General features: G+C 41.5%; 2 protein-coding genes, 1 long non-coding RNA gene and 1 pseudogene across 12 annotated transcripts; 2 read left to right on the forward strand and 2 right to left on the reverse strand.

Moving 5' to 3' along the window:
• The first annotated feature begins 546 nt into the window (after positions 1-546).
• LOC101479724 (gem-associated protein 8-like) lies at positions 547-13,698 on the forward strand. 6 transcript variants are annotated; one of them, XR_013096045.1, is made up of 5 exons: positions 547-689; positions 2,742-2,820; positions 3,895-3,986; positions 4,689-4,846; positions 13,355-13,472. XR_013096045.1 is itself a non-coding variant. In XM_076880923.1 (3 exons), the coding sequence occupies exons 1-2, from the start codon at positions 12,036-12,038 to the stop codon at positions 13,421-13,423; spliced, it is 570 nt and encodes a 189-aa protein (XP_076737038.1). In that variant the 5' UTR covers positions 12,026-12,035; the 3' UTR covers positions 13,424-13,471; positions 13,618-13,698. The 6 variants fall into 6 exon arrangements, 2 of the variants coding, with proteins under 2 accessions (XP_076737038.1, XP_076737032.1); XR_013096043.1 differs by lacking the exon at positions 547-689 and having other exon boundaries at positions 2,294-2,820; XR_013096046.1 differs by lacking the exon at positions 547-689 and having other exon boundaries at positions 2,294-2,820; positions 3,895-3,979.
• Positions 5,671-10,647, reverse strand: LOC112431763 (uncharacterized). 5 transcript variants are annotated; one of them, XR_013096037.1, is made up of 7 exons: positions 10,504-10,647; positions 10,128-10,206; positions 8,558-8,733; positions 7,967-8,459; positions 6,963-7,483; positions 6,736-6,857; positions 5,671-6,593 (listed from the first exon to the last, which is right to left on the reverse strand). It is a non-coding gene; the product is annotated as an uncharacterized LOC112431763 (long non-coding RNA). The 5 variants fall into 5 exon arrangements; XR_013096031.1 differs by lacking the exon at positions 10,504-10,647 and having other exon boundaries at positions 6,963-7,070; positions 7,322-7,483; positions 10,128-10,415; XR_013096038.1 differs by lacking the exon at positions 10,504-10,647 and having other exon boundaries at positions 8,558-8,728; positions 10,128-10,445.
• Positions 11,326-11,715, reverse strand: LOC106676772 (uncharacterized). The gene has a single exon (XM_024800487.2). The coding sequence runs from the start codon at positions 11,713-11,715 to the stop codon at positions 11,326-11,328; it is 390 nt and encodes a 129-aa protein (XP_024656255.2).
• A 13-nt stretch (positions 13,699-13,711) lies between the features above and the next one.
• LOC112431235 (CDAN1-interacting nuclease 1 pseudogene) lies at positions 13,712-15,065 on the forward strand (annotated as a pseudogene).
• The last annotated feature ends 467 nt before the right edge of the window (positions 15,066-15,532 follow it).

Consider the following 15,532-nt stretch of genomic DNA (forward strand, 5'->3'; position numbering starts at 1 on the left):
AAGTTGATTTGAATAATGTGTTCATTAGTTTGTTCTGTTGCGGTGCATCATAAAGGTGAGCTGTAAATGTAGCACATAAAACACTTTTCAAAAAATAAAGAATTATTTAAAATATTGTCAAACTCTGTTGCAGATTGTTCAGTTAATATATTTAAAACAGATGACGTTCATCACGCTGTACAGATCGTGTTTGATTGTGTGTGTTGGGCATTTTGCACACTTTTGTCACAAATATAAACATTTTTTAAGGAAACAACGACGAAAAGTTTTCATGAGACGGTTGCTTTACTTGCAAAAGATAACAGTGCATATTTGCATGTGGATGTCTTACAATTTTTCTACAATGTTTTCATCTTATCTATATTGTTTTTATTATATTATCCCTCTGTCCAGCACTTTGAACGACACTTGATGTCTTTTAACTGTGCTATAAAGATGACTTGACAATAGAGAAACGAGGAAGCGGTGTCCTTTGCGTCATTCTATTCTCATCCATAACCCGCGTATTTTTGTTCTTTTGGTTTCTTCCGCGTTTGGAGCCATGTGCAACTTGACGTGCAGTCTGAGCTCTGGAGAAGCAGGAATGTGGATTGTACCGCAGATATCCGGTTAAAACCTTTGGGAGAGAGATCAAAGTTTTGTTTTTGTATTTGATACCGCGTTGGTTCTGCGGAAAGAAAGACATGATAGTAAGTACATTTGTGCAGAGGTTTGTTGCATCATTCAGTGTTATGTGATCTCCTTATTTTCCCCGCACTCATCTTCAGATCAGAAATAGGTCCGACATGTTTGTTCACATTTTTTAGTTTTTGGTCCGGGCTGCTGCATAAAAACAGAAACACATCGACAACATTCCGCCGAATTAAATCAATATTAGACTTCAAACGCACTAAATAATTTCTGAAGCAGAATCGGCTGGAATACGAAAACATCTACACAACTAAATAAATAGTGGTTTGCATTACTCGATTTGCACTAATTTGCATTAGCAGTAACAATAAGTGAGCGGGAGGAGTGAGGCGTGGGGTCTTCACACCCCCCCGTTCTCTGTTCGCCATGTGGGGCAGGGGTTTGGTCGGTGTCTGGGCTAGTGGGCTGACAAGACTGACACACTTTGTACAGTTACATCATAGTCATTGGTTACAACACATAGCAAGGGCGTAGATTTGGTTTTGGCATTGGTGGGGACGGATGATTCAACCACTGAACCCTGCCCTGTTCCTTTTTTCCTTTTTGTCGCTTCTTGAGAAAAAAGAAAAAAAAAAGAAGAAATATACTTGCCTACATATGCTATTCTTCATGCTTTTAAATCATTTAAAATTATAGTTCATAGTTTTATATGTGAATTATATAATGTTAAATTACTATTAAACAAATGACTGACTAAGTATTTTAGGCTTTAGTTTACTTCAGCCATATTCCATATCAATCAGGTATCATACAAACATAAAAATAGCTTCAAATACAGTCATGACAATAAAAGAATATGACTTTAAGGACTTAACAACATTAGTTCAGTTATAGTGCACCAACATCTCTAACACATTAGCACTAAGGGAACACTGAATAACCTGGTGGTTTTTGTCCATAAAACCCCTTAGCTACGATTACCACAAAAGATCTCTCGGCAAAACGATGCAACATTTTAGGCACAATATTGCCCCAATCAAATCAGTGAGCTGGGATGTTTTATTCTCAACATGAACTACTGTTACAGCAAAAGACATGGACTACTGGTGTCCCACACAACAACTCAATGTGCATGTGAAGGAGCCAAACACATGCCTGCTCCTCTCATTAACTGAGATATACTGCTGGCATATTTGTTTTACATCTATACTGTCCAGTCTCTCCTGGTGGACATGGCATACATCAGGATTGTTTAATCTCATTTGAGTCATTGTTGACCTTAGCCATCTTTTTAGTCTTGTGAGAGCACTGAAGCTTCTTTCAGCCTCAGTACATGCGTTTTATCCTCAGATTAAAATTATTGTGTGCTTGATGTGCCTCACCTTTGGCCCTGGCTCTTCCCCTCTGACTGCACTAGGACATATTGCTACCTGATAAAATAACACTTGGATTCGTGCCATATAAAAAGTGAGACATGTCAATTCAGATTCTTTGTCAAATATACACTAATGAAACAATTTACATCAGCAGCCTAACAATTGTCATGATAATAAATACTAGTTAATCTATAGCACCAAATCATCAGTCAGTCACCTGTGACCTCGCCTCTTCACCTCTGTCCGAGCTACAACATGGCAGAGCTGCCTCTGTCACCTGATGAATAACCAACACGTTCTCACTCCCAACTCGTCAAACGTGTGACGCATGGTCAGGCTCCCTCTGCTGCACTTATGGACGCGCAGGGTACCCCCCTCGCGTCGGGAATTGACGTGAAGGGTCCTCCGATTGAAGAGATTGCCGCGGAAGAGCCTGTTGTCCGTATATTTATATATTTCCGAAATCACATTGTAGTGACGTATACTGAACACAATAAATTATATAATGTAAACAACTACCTGAGAAACAGGTAGAACGATACCTTTGTATGGTTTATTGCATTTATGGAGGGAGTGATGTATGCTGGGTAATGGCACAGCTAGCGACTGGGTGACTTTATTCACCCGCTTCGGCTGTTATCAGTCCATACAATGGACGTTATTAGCACAAATCAGTCCCATAGATATCGGCCATCTCCTGCTAGATTGTTCAGAAGGTTGTTCTCATCCATCCAGATGGAGGATCACTAACAGGAGCGTGGAAGACTCCAGAATCCACTCTGGCTGGAATCCGGTGGATATGCAGTGTGTACAGGTAAGACCATTTAAACGGACAGCATTTATAGAATGACTATTAAAAGTCAGCGAGTGTCAGTAATGTTAATGTGGTTATGTTAGTAATACACCGAGTGCTAATATAACAGCTTTAAGATGCATTTGTAGATATTATTACGCGTTTTACCGTCTTTATGGTGCTAGCTTAAAGTTACGGTGTAAACGTTAGCCTATATTGGAGTAAAGCTGTTACTGGTTAAACGATGTTAGCACAGAAATATTAGCTTCTGTCATGACTGATGAAGTTACTAGTTAATAAAGTTTCCAGTAAAGTGTTTAATCGCAGCCACAGATTGACAGCAAATATCTCGATTAGCTTCAGTGCATCTATAATAAATATGTGCAAGTTTCAGTGCTTCGTTTAAACTGTATGATACTTATACTGACCCAGGGTCAGTGTAAAATACAATCCTAGCTGTGTGAACAAAGCCTGGCTCCTTTAATCCTGCATGACAAACCTCAGGATGCAGGTTATTATTACTCTTTCCTGCTGGCACACCTGTCACACCTGAGAGTCAGTTAGAAACTTACAGTGACGTGGACATCATGCAAAGACTGCCAGACTCTGTAACACTGCAAATGATCAGTGACTCAGGTTAACACTAAACTTTAAACAGTACCTCTGTGTCTTTGTGTGTGCTGAACATTTAGGATTGAGTCAGGCTGCATTGACTGTGGGACTTTAATGTGTTAAAAGCAGGTTGAAGACGGCTCAGAAACATTTGAAGATTAAAATTCAGCATTATGGCTGCTGGTGGTTTGTAATATCTACTCAGCTGTATTTTTGTTACTAACTTATGTTTGTTGTTGTTTAACACAGATTTCAGAAGAGCAAATATGCTTAATAGTTTAACTAGATTTCATTTGTCAGTGTGGGACTGCTGAGTCACCTGAAGAACTCATTTCATTCATTCTCCACATGATGTTCATTTACAGAAATGTTTCACAGGAACTGATTCCTCCCAAAGGTTGAACTAGTGTGTTTCCATAGATTACCTCTGTATGAATGTACTTCTTAAATGAAGGCAAGTGTTTGTCCTTTTTTGTTCCTCAGGTACAGTACGTGATATCAAGGGCAGGCGGTCAACACTGGGGGAAGACAAGAAGCAGACGTACTTCCAAGAGGGAGCTGCAGTGAGGTCAGAGGTCAGAATCTGAAACGGCTCAGGTTTATATTTTAGAGGTTATAAAAAATCAAAATGTATTTATAAAGAAACCTTTAAATAATAGTCATAATTATGATTATTATAAGAAATATCAAACATTTAAGTGTTAGCCCTGCAATAAACTGGCAGCCTGTCTTTGTCCTGTATCAGCTGGGATAGGCTTCATCCTCCCGCAGCCCTGAATTGAATACATTGTATTCCAATTATGTAATCTGATCATTTACAAACTCAAGGTATCTAATCAAAATGTAAGTAATAATTATAAAATGGGAAAGCAGAAATAAGTGTGACATAAATGTAAATGTGTTAGCTGACATAGAGGACAGCTACATGTAGTCTGAAAAACCTTTGTTGTCAAGTTTGCAGGTATATCAGCACGAGACATTCTTACATAGAAGAGACATTAAAGTCACTGACTCAGTGAAGCATTATTGGTCCCGTCTGTTTGGATAAATATAGTAAGTTGATGTTTGTCCATTTATTGACACATTTTCTTAAGTGCTTATCCAGTTCAGGATCACAGTGGAGCTGCAGCTGGATATGTTCACTAAATAAACCTTACAAAAGTTAACAATAAACCTGCATCCATGTACGTTGTTGTCCACAGGATGAGAAAATCAAACTGGAAGACTGTGGAACATGTTAATAAATGTTTGTGTGTTTATGCCTGTGTCTTTCACAGGAGGCGCTGGAAGGTTTCCCTAATAGTTCCTGGTGAATCAAAGCAGAACCATAAAGGTTGCTGGACTGCATGATGTCCTTACCCCTGAGCAGTCATCCTGTTAAAGGAGGAACCAGTTAGAAGCTGTTTTCAAAGTAGCTGATTAGATTTCATCTCAAGTAAGCAATTAACTGTTTGTTCATCTGTTCTGCCACTTAAAGAGCATTTAAGGACGTCTTTTGAGTGTCCAGTTGAATTAATTCTACTGGCTCTCATGGTCATTTGTTATTATAGACATATTTTTCATGTTCATCCAGCTATTTAGTAAATTCTATCTATTTAGTAATATCCGTCAGCTATAAAATGTAATATAAATATAAAAATATCTAAATATCTCCTGCCCTTTATGTTTTAATGATGTAAGTCTGTTATCGTGTTACATTAGCATTCCTCACATATCAATGAGATGCTGTACAGTACAATCCTACTGATATTATTTCTTCCAAACTGACCAGAAACATGCTTGTCAGACTCTCACAGCAAAGGATCAGACTCACTGTGCATGACAGCTCAGGCCAATGATGTCTGTTATTGTCAGTTGTTTAGTGCTTCTGTACAGTTAGGGTCACGTCTCTATTTCAGAATAATTAATATGCGGAAAACACTAAAAGTTGATTATCTTCCAATATTCTAGCATAATTAAAAAACTTTGACTTTGTAAGTACATATTATTAGTCCTAATGCCAGCATGAGTCTTCATAACTCCTGCTTTGAAATACTGAACTTTAAAATTTACCTGATGAAAGATCATTTACAGTGGCACTCTGTCAGGATCATTCTGACTGTAAGATCACTGTATTAATCTGAATCCTTCTGAAATGTGCTGTGAATGAATGCTGATGCAACTCACTGTGGGAAAGCTGTTAATAAAATGAATCTGTGACACATGCAACACATTCACAGAGGAAGAGGACACAAAGGGAGGACACGCAGAGGCTGTGTTGAAGTCAGAAATCCAAATCTTTATTAAAAAACAGGCGGCGGTTACAAACAGGAAGACAAGCAGTCCATCAAACAGTCTACAGCAGGGGTGTCAAACTCAAATACACAGTGGGCCAAAATTCAAAACTGGAACAAAGTCGCGGGCTAACGTTAATATTTATTGAAAAAAAATCTTCCTCCAGATATAAGAATGAATCTTTTGTTATGGACTCAAACAAGTTTTGCTGAAAAACTGAATATGGAACAAGCAAAGCCGAATACTAAACAATATATATATATTAGCTATATTAGTATAATACCAGTAGGGCAGCTCTGATAGTAATTTGGTATGGCTTCGCGGGCAAAATGTAATTAGGCTGCGGGCCAAATTTGGCCCGCGGGCCAGAGTTTGACACCTATGGTCTACAGGGTCAAACATACAGAGAATTCAAACAGCAGTAAAAAATAACTGGACACTGAAAAACTTAAAGCAATGTGTGACGCAATAGAAGGAAGCAGTGCAGTATATTCACTGAATTATCATCAATTACAAAAGAGAAAAACGCCGATTTCTAAGGATTATTTTCTTAAATGCAGTTAGAGTGTGGCTGGTAAAGATGGAAACATACAGAATGTAAACTGTGTGAGTTTGTGAACTTTGTTAGTAACAAATGAGGTAAAAAAAACAACCCCAAAACAGACAAAACACAGAAAGAGGCTCTCAGTATTCATGAATAATTAGAAAGAAAGATTCTGGTCGTGGATTTTTACAGTCTTAGTTCTGCTCGCTGTCATCATTATAATCATCATGATCAATGGCGAGGTCCTGAGGTGGGCGGGGCTGTCTCTGGTGATGTCACCATGAAGGAACAGCATCTGGCACGTGTTGCTGAAACATCCCAGTACACTGGTGTAGTTTCCTCTCCAGCTGTTTGACATGTGACACTTGAACATTAAGGGGAAGAAGAAGAAACAGTGTTAGGTCAGGTGACCACATGGTTTCTAAAGTAACTGACAGGAAGTAACCAGGCCGTTAGAAATGGATGGCATGTGTTTAGAGTTACTGGAGTTGGGTAACTCTACTTACCAAAAGCAGAAGCACACAGATGAAGGATCAGATGCTGAATGTTGCAGGAACATGCTCATGTGCGGTGGTCATTCAGTGCTGCTCCGGCAGGTTAGACAGTCCAAGACTGATATGCTGCCCATCTGAGAGTTTGAAAACACATATGCAAAGATTTATTTTGTGTTACAGTCAAAGTTGGATGTTCATTTCTGTCCTTTAAAAATGTTTGTGTATTTGAAAGCACTAACATTTAAGGATGACTTGGATCGTCTCCTTTAAAGGGGAGACAAGTGTATCCACTGATCTACGTCACTTTACCTGGATGATGACTCCTCCCCCCTCACTCAGAAACACTCCTAATATAACCAAGCAAATAAATAATATTGAAGATTTACTTACATCATTACAAAAACATCAAAAACATCTCCCTTTGATTCTATTTCTCCATTCCTGCTGAACATCAGGCAACAAATATCTCAATAAATCACAGTAAAATGTAAAGCGCATGTTCTCTCTGCTTTGTCTAACCTCTGCAGAGCCTCTGTCAAGAAAAACACATCTGTAAGCATAAAACAAATATACATTCAGAACACGTCACTGGACAAACCTCGGTCAGCTGATTTCCTCTGTGCAGTGCAGACGAGCATCAGTCAGCGAGTCACGGTGGTGAGATGGACTGGTGTCCTTTGTGACTCTGCTGGTTCTTCTGAGGAAACACCACCGTCTCTCCACACTGTCACCATCTGTGAGCACAAACTGCTGCTCTGCTCTGCCAGCATGTAGGAATCACATATCACACACAGGGGTGAAGAAACATCAGAGCTCAACTTTGGATACTTTAGATCAAACAGATCAAAGCAGCTCTTAGTTTCAACAATCAGTGAGCAGACAAACAATGATACCAAACTGATTCTGTATGAATACAATATGGTATTTTCCATACAAGTGTCAAATTAATTTATTAAAACTAATACAGATATATGTATATTTTTTTGATAAATTAGTTTGCTAAATTATAAGAATATATTTTTATTTTTTTTTTCATTTAACAATTGCAACTGAAAGAAATTAAATATTGAACAAAAATATATTGTCACATTCTGAGCATGCTCAGCACGCTGACAGACTTGAAGTTGCTACAGATTTTAAGAAGTGATAATTATAGGGAAGAAACTTCTCTTTTTCATCCGTTTAATCAAACATTTGATGCCTTAGATGTCTCAGTCTATAGCGTTCTGCAACTACAACTAACCTGAGGCTTGGATTTGGCTGCAGGTGCCCCTGTACATCCTTCTCAGCAGCACACATGTGGGTACCATTTAATCCCACTTCTTCCTGAGCTTTGCTTCGTCACAAGACCAAAGGTGGCATCCTGTGTCACAGTCTTATCATCATCCAGAAGAAACATTTGAAGAAACATCATGGAGAAGAAACATTTACGCGCCTCCTGGTTTTGTTTTCTGGTCCTGCAAAAAGACTGAGGACAACAAAGCCCAGAGAACACGAGATACACAATATCCAACATTCAGACTCAACAGCCTCCATAAATGAAGAGCACCAGGTTGGTTCAGTTATAGTAGATATGAGCATACTTCACATTACTGGGTATGAATAATAATCAAGAGACAAACTTTGAAGATGCAGAGCATGATGTCCCATCATCAGACTGTAAACAAACATCCACCAGGCTTCTTTGTTGCCAAAATTGATGATTCTCCCATCAGGGATCAGTAGCGTGTATTAACCTGTGGTACAAGCAGCAGTCACTGAAATATTACTGTTTCAGATAAGAAATCAAGCACATAAAAGCCAGGGTGGGAGGGATCTCTGCAAACTGACTTACCTCTGCAAGTGTGAAGCTCAACAAAAATCTGACTCTCCAGTCACAGACAAACAAAACCTCCAGCTGGGAGATAGAAAACGCTGTCTGGGTCTGGATGTTGCTGGTCAGAGTCCCACATTAGCACAGTGCTTCTTGGCGCCACTGACCCATGTGGACAGCGACAGTGGAGAACTGTTCTGGAAAACAGAGAAGAGAATTAAAATAACAAAAAGCCAAACAGGATTTCCACAAAGACTCTCTTGGAATCAGCAATCAAAAAATCACTGGTTCATATTAAATATGAACAGGTTCCTTAAATGTACGCAGTTCAGATCTGATTTAATTTAATTTCCTTCACACAGCACATTCGTCCAGGCTGACAGATAAACATAGAATTAATCTCAGGTAACATGACTCATAGTAGAGATTCAGTAAGAAAGATTGCAGGCTCTAATATTATTACCACACAATCCAAGGACAGACCAACAGCTCAGATTTGCAGAACTATTTAAACAAATGTCTTCTGAATATTCAATTCATGTTCACTTCACAGTGGGAGGGTGGGGGGGGGGGGGGGGGGTCATGGAATTTTTTTAAATAAAGTCTGCAACACAGACTGTGATCAAGCTTTTTATTACTGCACCAACACACATCAAACATCACAGTTCAGTCATGTCAGCGCTGCCACAGAGGTCGTGCTCCTGCTCCTTTATGTTTTCCAAGGAAGAGGGAGGAAGTTACAAACTGATCCTACCACACTTCACGTGTCTCGCTATGAAACCTAACGCATCAATGGTTATGCTGTTTTGTGCCCTTGGCCTTATCAGCACCTGTAAAGGGAGTTGTTTTCTCAAACTGCTGACGCTGAAGTAAGTTCATCTAGTTTTAGAAACATTCACTGAACATTAACAGTGTCACAACTAAGCATATGCAGCACACAAAGACACAGAGGTACTGTTTAAAGTTTAGTGTTAACCTGAGTCACTGATCATTTGCAGTATTACAGAGTCTGGCAGTCTTTGCATGATGTCCACGTCACTGTAAGTTTCTAACTGACTCTCAGGTGTGACAGGTGTGCCAGCAGGAAAGAGTAATAATAACCTGCATCCTGAGGTTTGTCATGCAGGATTAAAGGAGCCAGGCTTTGTTCACACAGCTAGGATTGTATTTTACACTGACCCTGGGTCAGTATAAGTATCATACAGTTTAAACGAAGCACTGAAACTTGCACATATTTATTATAGATGCACTGAAGCTAATCGAGATATTTGCTGTCAATCTGTGGCTGCGATTAAACACTTTACTGGAAACTTTATTAACTAGTAACTTCATCAGTCATGACAGAAGCTAATATTTCTGTGCTAACATCGTTTAACCAGTAACAGCTTTACTCCAATATAGGCTAACGTTTACACCGTAACTTTAAGCTAGCACCATAAAGACGGTAAAACGCGTAATAATATCTACAAATGCATCTTAAAGCTGTTATATTAGCACTCGGTGTATTACTAACATAACCACATTAACATTACTGACACTCGCTGACTTTTAATAGTCATTCTATAAATGCTGTCCGTTTAAATGGTCTTACCTGTACACACTGCATATCCACCGGATTCCAGCCAGAGTGGATTCTGGAGTCTTCCACGCTCCTGTTAGTGATCCTCCATCTGGATGGATGAGAACAACCTTCTGAACAATCTAGCAGGAGATGGCCGATATCTATGGGACTGATTTGTGCTAATAACGTCCATTGTATGGACTGATAACAGCCGAAGCGGGTGAATAAAGTCACCCAGTCGCTAGCTGTGCCATTACCCAGCATACATCACTCCCTCCGTAAATGCAATAAACCATACAAAGGTATCGTTCTACCTGTTTCTCAGGTAGTTGTTTACATTATATAATTTATTGTGTTCAGTATACGTCACTACAATGTGATTTCGGAAATATATAAATATACGGACAACAGGCTCTTCCGCGGCAATCTCTTCAATCGGAGGACCCTTCACGTCAATTCCCGACGCGAGGGGGGTACCCTGCGCGTCCATAAGTGCAGCAGAGGGAGCCTGACCATGCGTCACACGTTTGACGAGTTGGGAGTGAGAACGTGTTGGAATAACAGTGAGCCATTCCACATACATACAGTCACACATGTGCTTCAAATACAGTCATGAACCACCAAGTCATCATCCAACTTCACCTGTGATTCTTGTATCTCCATTACTCCACCACTACACCATTATTAAAACAATTTGTGCAAAGTGCACTCCAAGGTGGAATATTTGCAAAATCATGACTACCTCATGATATTTTGTCTCAAAAATGAACCCTATGAATATGTCAGTACCATTAGGATGAAATTATTGTGTCACCAACATTTTAACGTTAGACACATACTTTTAACAGCCTCTGTAAACTAATATCCTGGCCTGCTCGAGGCTGCCGTTTTCTCTGACAGTTTCAATCAAAATTGGAAATGCTACTGTGGGAGACTGAGAGAACTAATAGTGCTGCCTGTTGTGCAGTTAGTTTCCAAAACACGTTATTTATGGTTACATACAGTTTCAGACTGATGTGGGCCAAAGCCTAGCATAGCCTGTAACGTTATTATGAAGGACACATTTTATGAGTGAACTTGAGTTTAAGTGACTAACAGGTTTCTTTGAAAAATACTTTAATAAATATAAATTTCGTAACTGAAGTCAGTGAATTCCATGTTGATGGCAACTGTAATTTCAGGAATAGAAACAGCATGAAGATTGAAGTGTGAGCATAAGATTTAAAAACTATACTAAGAATAAGAATAAAGGAGCGAGCTCTTGGTGTGAGTGAGGTGGCTCTGAAAAGAGCCGTTGTTGGTAGGAGAGCGTGCAGCTTAAGCTCCCTCTCCGCGGATGCGGCGAGCCAGCTGGATGTCTCTGGAAGCGCAGGTCGGTCTTGAAGTCCTGAGCGATCTCGCGCACCAGGCGCTGGAAGGGGAGCTTGCGGATCAGCAGCTCGGTGGATTTCTGGTAACGGCGGATCTCTCGCAGAGCCACGGTACCAGGCCTATAACGGTGGGGCTTCTTGACGCCTCCGGTGGCCGGGGCGCTCTTACGGGCGGCCTTGGTAGCCAGCTGTTTCCTGGGGGCTTTACCGCCAGTAGACTTGCGAGCAGTCTGCTTGGTTCGTGCCATTCTTCCTCACGTTCCTTTCGCTGTGATAAGAGCAGAAAATGTAGCGAACAGAGGAGACTCGCTGCTCTTAAAGTGTGTGACTGGCTGTGACGCGGTGCCGCTCCGGCTCGTGATTGGTGACGGGCTCCACGTGGAGCATCGCCCCGCCTCGGTGTGTGCCGCTCATTGGAGAAAAGTGCATTGAATTTGCGCGCTGCCGCAAGCCTCTCTGCGATTGGTGCGTGACGAATCCGCCCGCGCTCTGCGGAAATATAAGCGAGGCTTTGAGCTGATCGGACCACATTTTCTCTTAGTCCCGATACTACGAAGAAAGCACTGTGATGTCCTGGTTTTCCAGCCCCGTGTACAGCCGATACTGGCAGCACTATTGGCAGGCCATGGCGTGGCATCAGAGGCACAGGCGCGCCTACAGAAAGGCCTTGCAGGCTGCCTACGGCCCCTGCTGCTACCAGGAGGAGGGGCCCTGTGACCGGCCTCGCTATGCTGACTGGAGCTCTGCAGAGAGCAACAGGGAAGACAAGGAGGACTATGCAGAGGAAAGTAGCTCGGAAAGCGAGATTGAGTGCGATGTGAGCAACATGGAGATCAGCAAGGAGCTCCGGCAGTACTTCGCCCAGACTGAGCGACACAGGGAGGAGCTCAAGAAGCAGCAGCAGATGGAGGCGGAGCAGCAGGGCAGCTACATGCCGGCCGATCAGGACCTACACAGCTTCTTGTTGCGGAGCAGTGTCGCCCCTCCCTTGGAGAGACTCGGCGAAAGACGCACGGCCGAGATGAAGAAGCTGTACGGCGGGGATGCGGCCAAGATCATGGCCTTGGAGGTGGCGATGCAACTCAATTTTGAAAGAAACTGTGACCTGAAGCAGCCTAAGTACTGGCCCGTGATCCCGCTTAAGCTATGACACCGTAAACAGTTTGATCTGGAGAAGATCCATGCTCTGATCCCTCTGTGAGCTGCTGATGTAGAACTAACAGGTTTAGGAAGTTTGAAGTTATTTCAAGGAAGAAAACAAAACTTCTGCTTGGCCAAACACAAACATCCCCGACCTGTCGGCTGCTGTTCCAGATTAAAAACCTCTGGCTTTGGCAGTACGAAACACCTCATCGAGGTTTACCCTACTGCATAAATTGGTTTTTAATTTATGGCATGAAACACCAGCACTTAGTCCCCCAAAACATCCTGTTGGTTTGGCGCTAAAAAGTGAGAAGCAGCGTGAGCTGAGGGTCAGAGTTGCAGTAAATTTGGGATAGCTCAGCAGGTAGAGTGGTGGTGGCCCCATGATCGGAAGGTCGGGGGTTCGACTCCACTGAACGGCTATAGAGGTACCCCTGAGCAAGGTACCGTCCCTACACACTGCTCCCCGGGCACTGCATTGGTGGCTGCCCACTGCTTCACTGGGTGAATGGGTTAGATGCAGAGGAACTATTTCCCTATGGGGACTAACACGCACACTTTACACTTTACTTTACAGGTAATGCAAATGTATTCAAACAGCCTGCGCCTGTGTTTCCTCCTAATCTTTTTGTTTACCCTCTGGCTCGGTGATGTTTCATGCTGCAGTAGCTCCTCTTATGCCTGTCAACTTAGTTTAACCACAAAAAACATTGTCCTCCCCTTCCCTCCCCTCCCTGTGTTCAGATTTGGGAGCGTTCCTGCATGGCTGCCTCTGCCTACACAACAAGAGTGATTTGTTGTTGCTACTTCTAAAGTGCGGTTCTCCGATTCTGACATTTCACTGGCTTCAAAGCCACTCGTGTGAGTTCTCTGGGGGAGGGGGGTGTTGACTATTCTGTTTTATCTTGTTTGTGTTTGCACCAAGCTGCTCCATTTTTTTTAAAATGGGAGGATGTGTATTTTATATGATTTCTGTTTGTAATAAAGTGTTTTCTGTCCACATGAAGGAAAGAAGAAAAAAAAAAAAAAAAAAAAGCAAGACTGGAGGCTATCGGGGACGGTACTAGGACTGCAGGAATTAAGAGTAAAGATCCCTTTCTCATGATGAGACTGTCCCGAGCAGAATATAAAGAGATAGTGCGATGGACTGAAAAACTGAGACCTACACGCCGATGCATGAAGATACTGAAGGACAAGTTTCCAAGTCACTCGCAGTCCACTCTTCTGAGCATCTACTCCAAAAGGACATTCTCAAGACACCATGTGCCGGATGTTATTGAAAGCTACTACCAAAGGTATCTGAGTGAAGCCAAGGCACAGCCTACTGCTCCTGTCCTGCTTGAATTGGCCAATGAGGTGGATCTGTCTCCTGCGCTGATGGCTCGTATCATCCTGGACAGGTTCCTTCAGGGCCAGGATGGTGGAATGCCATCTAAATCAGTCCTCAACAGCATGCTGAAGGAGCCATCTTTAATTCCAGACCAAATTTTGGCCAGTAATGTCTACCAATGCACAATAAATGACTGCTGTTATGGACCGCAGGTAGACTGCATCAAACACGCCATAGGCCATGAGCATGAAGTGCTGCTCCGGGAAAAACTGAAGGAGAAGAACCTTTCCTTTCTGGATGAAAACCATCTGAGAACTATGGGCTATGACAAAACACCTGATATCATCCTGGAGGTTCCAGTTGCTGTGGAAGGACACATTGTACACTGGATTGAGAGCAAAGCCTCTTTTGGAGATGATCAAAGCCATCAAACCTATCTCAATGAACAATTCTGGAGCTACTGGAACAGGTTTGGTCCAGGCCTTGTGATCTACTGGTATGGCTTTATTGGAGACCTGGATTGCCAGAGAGACAGAGGTATCCTACTCAAAGACTGCTTCCCTACAGACATTGTCACCCTGTGCCATGCCACGCAACAAGACCGATCACCTGAGAGCCAGAATAAAGACAACGAATGAGAAAAGATCAGAAGCAAGAATAAAACCAAAGTACAGATGAAAGAATGAATGGGAGGAAAGAGGGAAGAGACTGTACAGATTTTGATATATCGTTCACATTTCTTCTGTTTTTTTCACAGCCGTACTTTGCAGTAATGTTTTCTTTAAACTAAGCACAGGAAGGAGTGACTGTCCAAAATGGGTTTCAATGTTTTTGCACGGTTTCTTTGCTTCAACATGCATGGAATATTTGATGCAGATTTATTATTTAATATATTCTTTTTAAATTTGTGTGTTGCATGCTTTAGGTGTGTTGTGTTTTGTTTTTTTGTTTTTTGTTTTTTTTAAATTATCCCTATTTGCTGTGACTGCACTTTGCAAAGCCCTGGTCATGTCCTGTATTCCTGTTCTCTACATCTCAGACTACAGATCTAGTTCATTAAATGAGTAATGTGATAATAAAAATGAAATGGTTGCAATGATTCTAACGATAATCCACAGGGTGTATTGAAAAAAGTGTTTTATAAGAAATTGTTATCCTGTCTGTTTGCTTTTTTTTTTTTTTTTTTTTTGGTTAAGGAAAAGATGTCCGGTGTCAGCTTTTAGCTCTCAGTAGGGGTTCAGAAACATTCGTTTCTGAACAGCCAAAATGAGTGGAAGAGGAAAGGGAGGTAAAGGACTACGAAGAAAAGAACTTGTTAAAATGAGTGGGCGCGGAAAGACCGGAGGAGTAATTGGTTATTAGTTATGTAATCATGCCCCATTATCGTTTGCTTCAAACTGCAGCAATTTATAGGTGAGACTTAAGTACATCGGAAACGGGGATTATGTTGCTGAAGAGCTGATATTGCAAACGTCATGGCTGAATGTGCAGGACATATACTCTTTCATTGCTCTGCCCAGTAAGTGGGATTTTGAGCTGTGTTTCACCCAAGAGGCGCCTCTACGTCGCTTCTTAGAGATCTCTCTTTCCAA

The sequence above is a fragment of the Maylandia zebra genome, linkage group LG3, assembly GCF_041146795.1.
Source record: "Maylandia zebra isolate NMK-2024a linkage group LG3, Mzebra_GT3a, whole genome shotgun sequence".
In the NCBI taxonomy this organism is placed as follows: Eukaryota; Metazoa; Chordata; class Actinopteri; order Cichliformes; family Cichlidae; genus Maylandia; species Maylandia zebra.

Coding starts and splice junctions, on each gene's coding strand:
- LOC106676772 (XM_024800487.2), bottom strand. CDS start 11,715: ATGGCACGAACCAAGCAGACTGCTCGCAAGTCTACTGGCGGTAAAGCC.
- LOC101479724 (XM_076880917.1), top strand. CDS start 12,036: ATGTCCTGGTTTTCCAGCCCCGTGTACAGCCGATACTGGCAGCACTAT.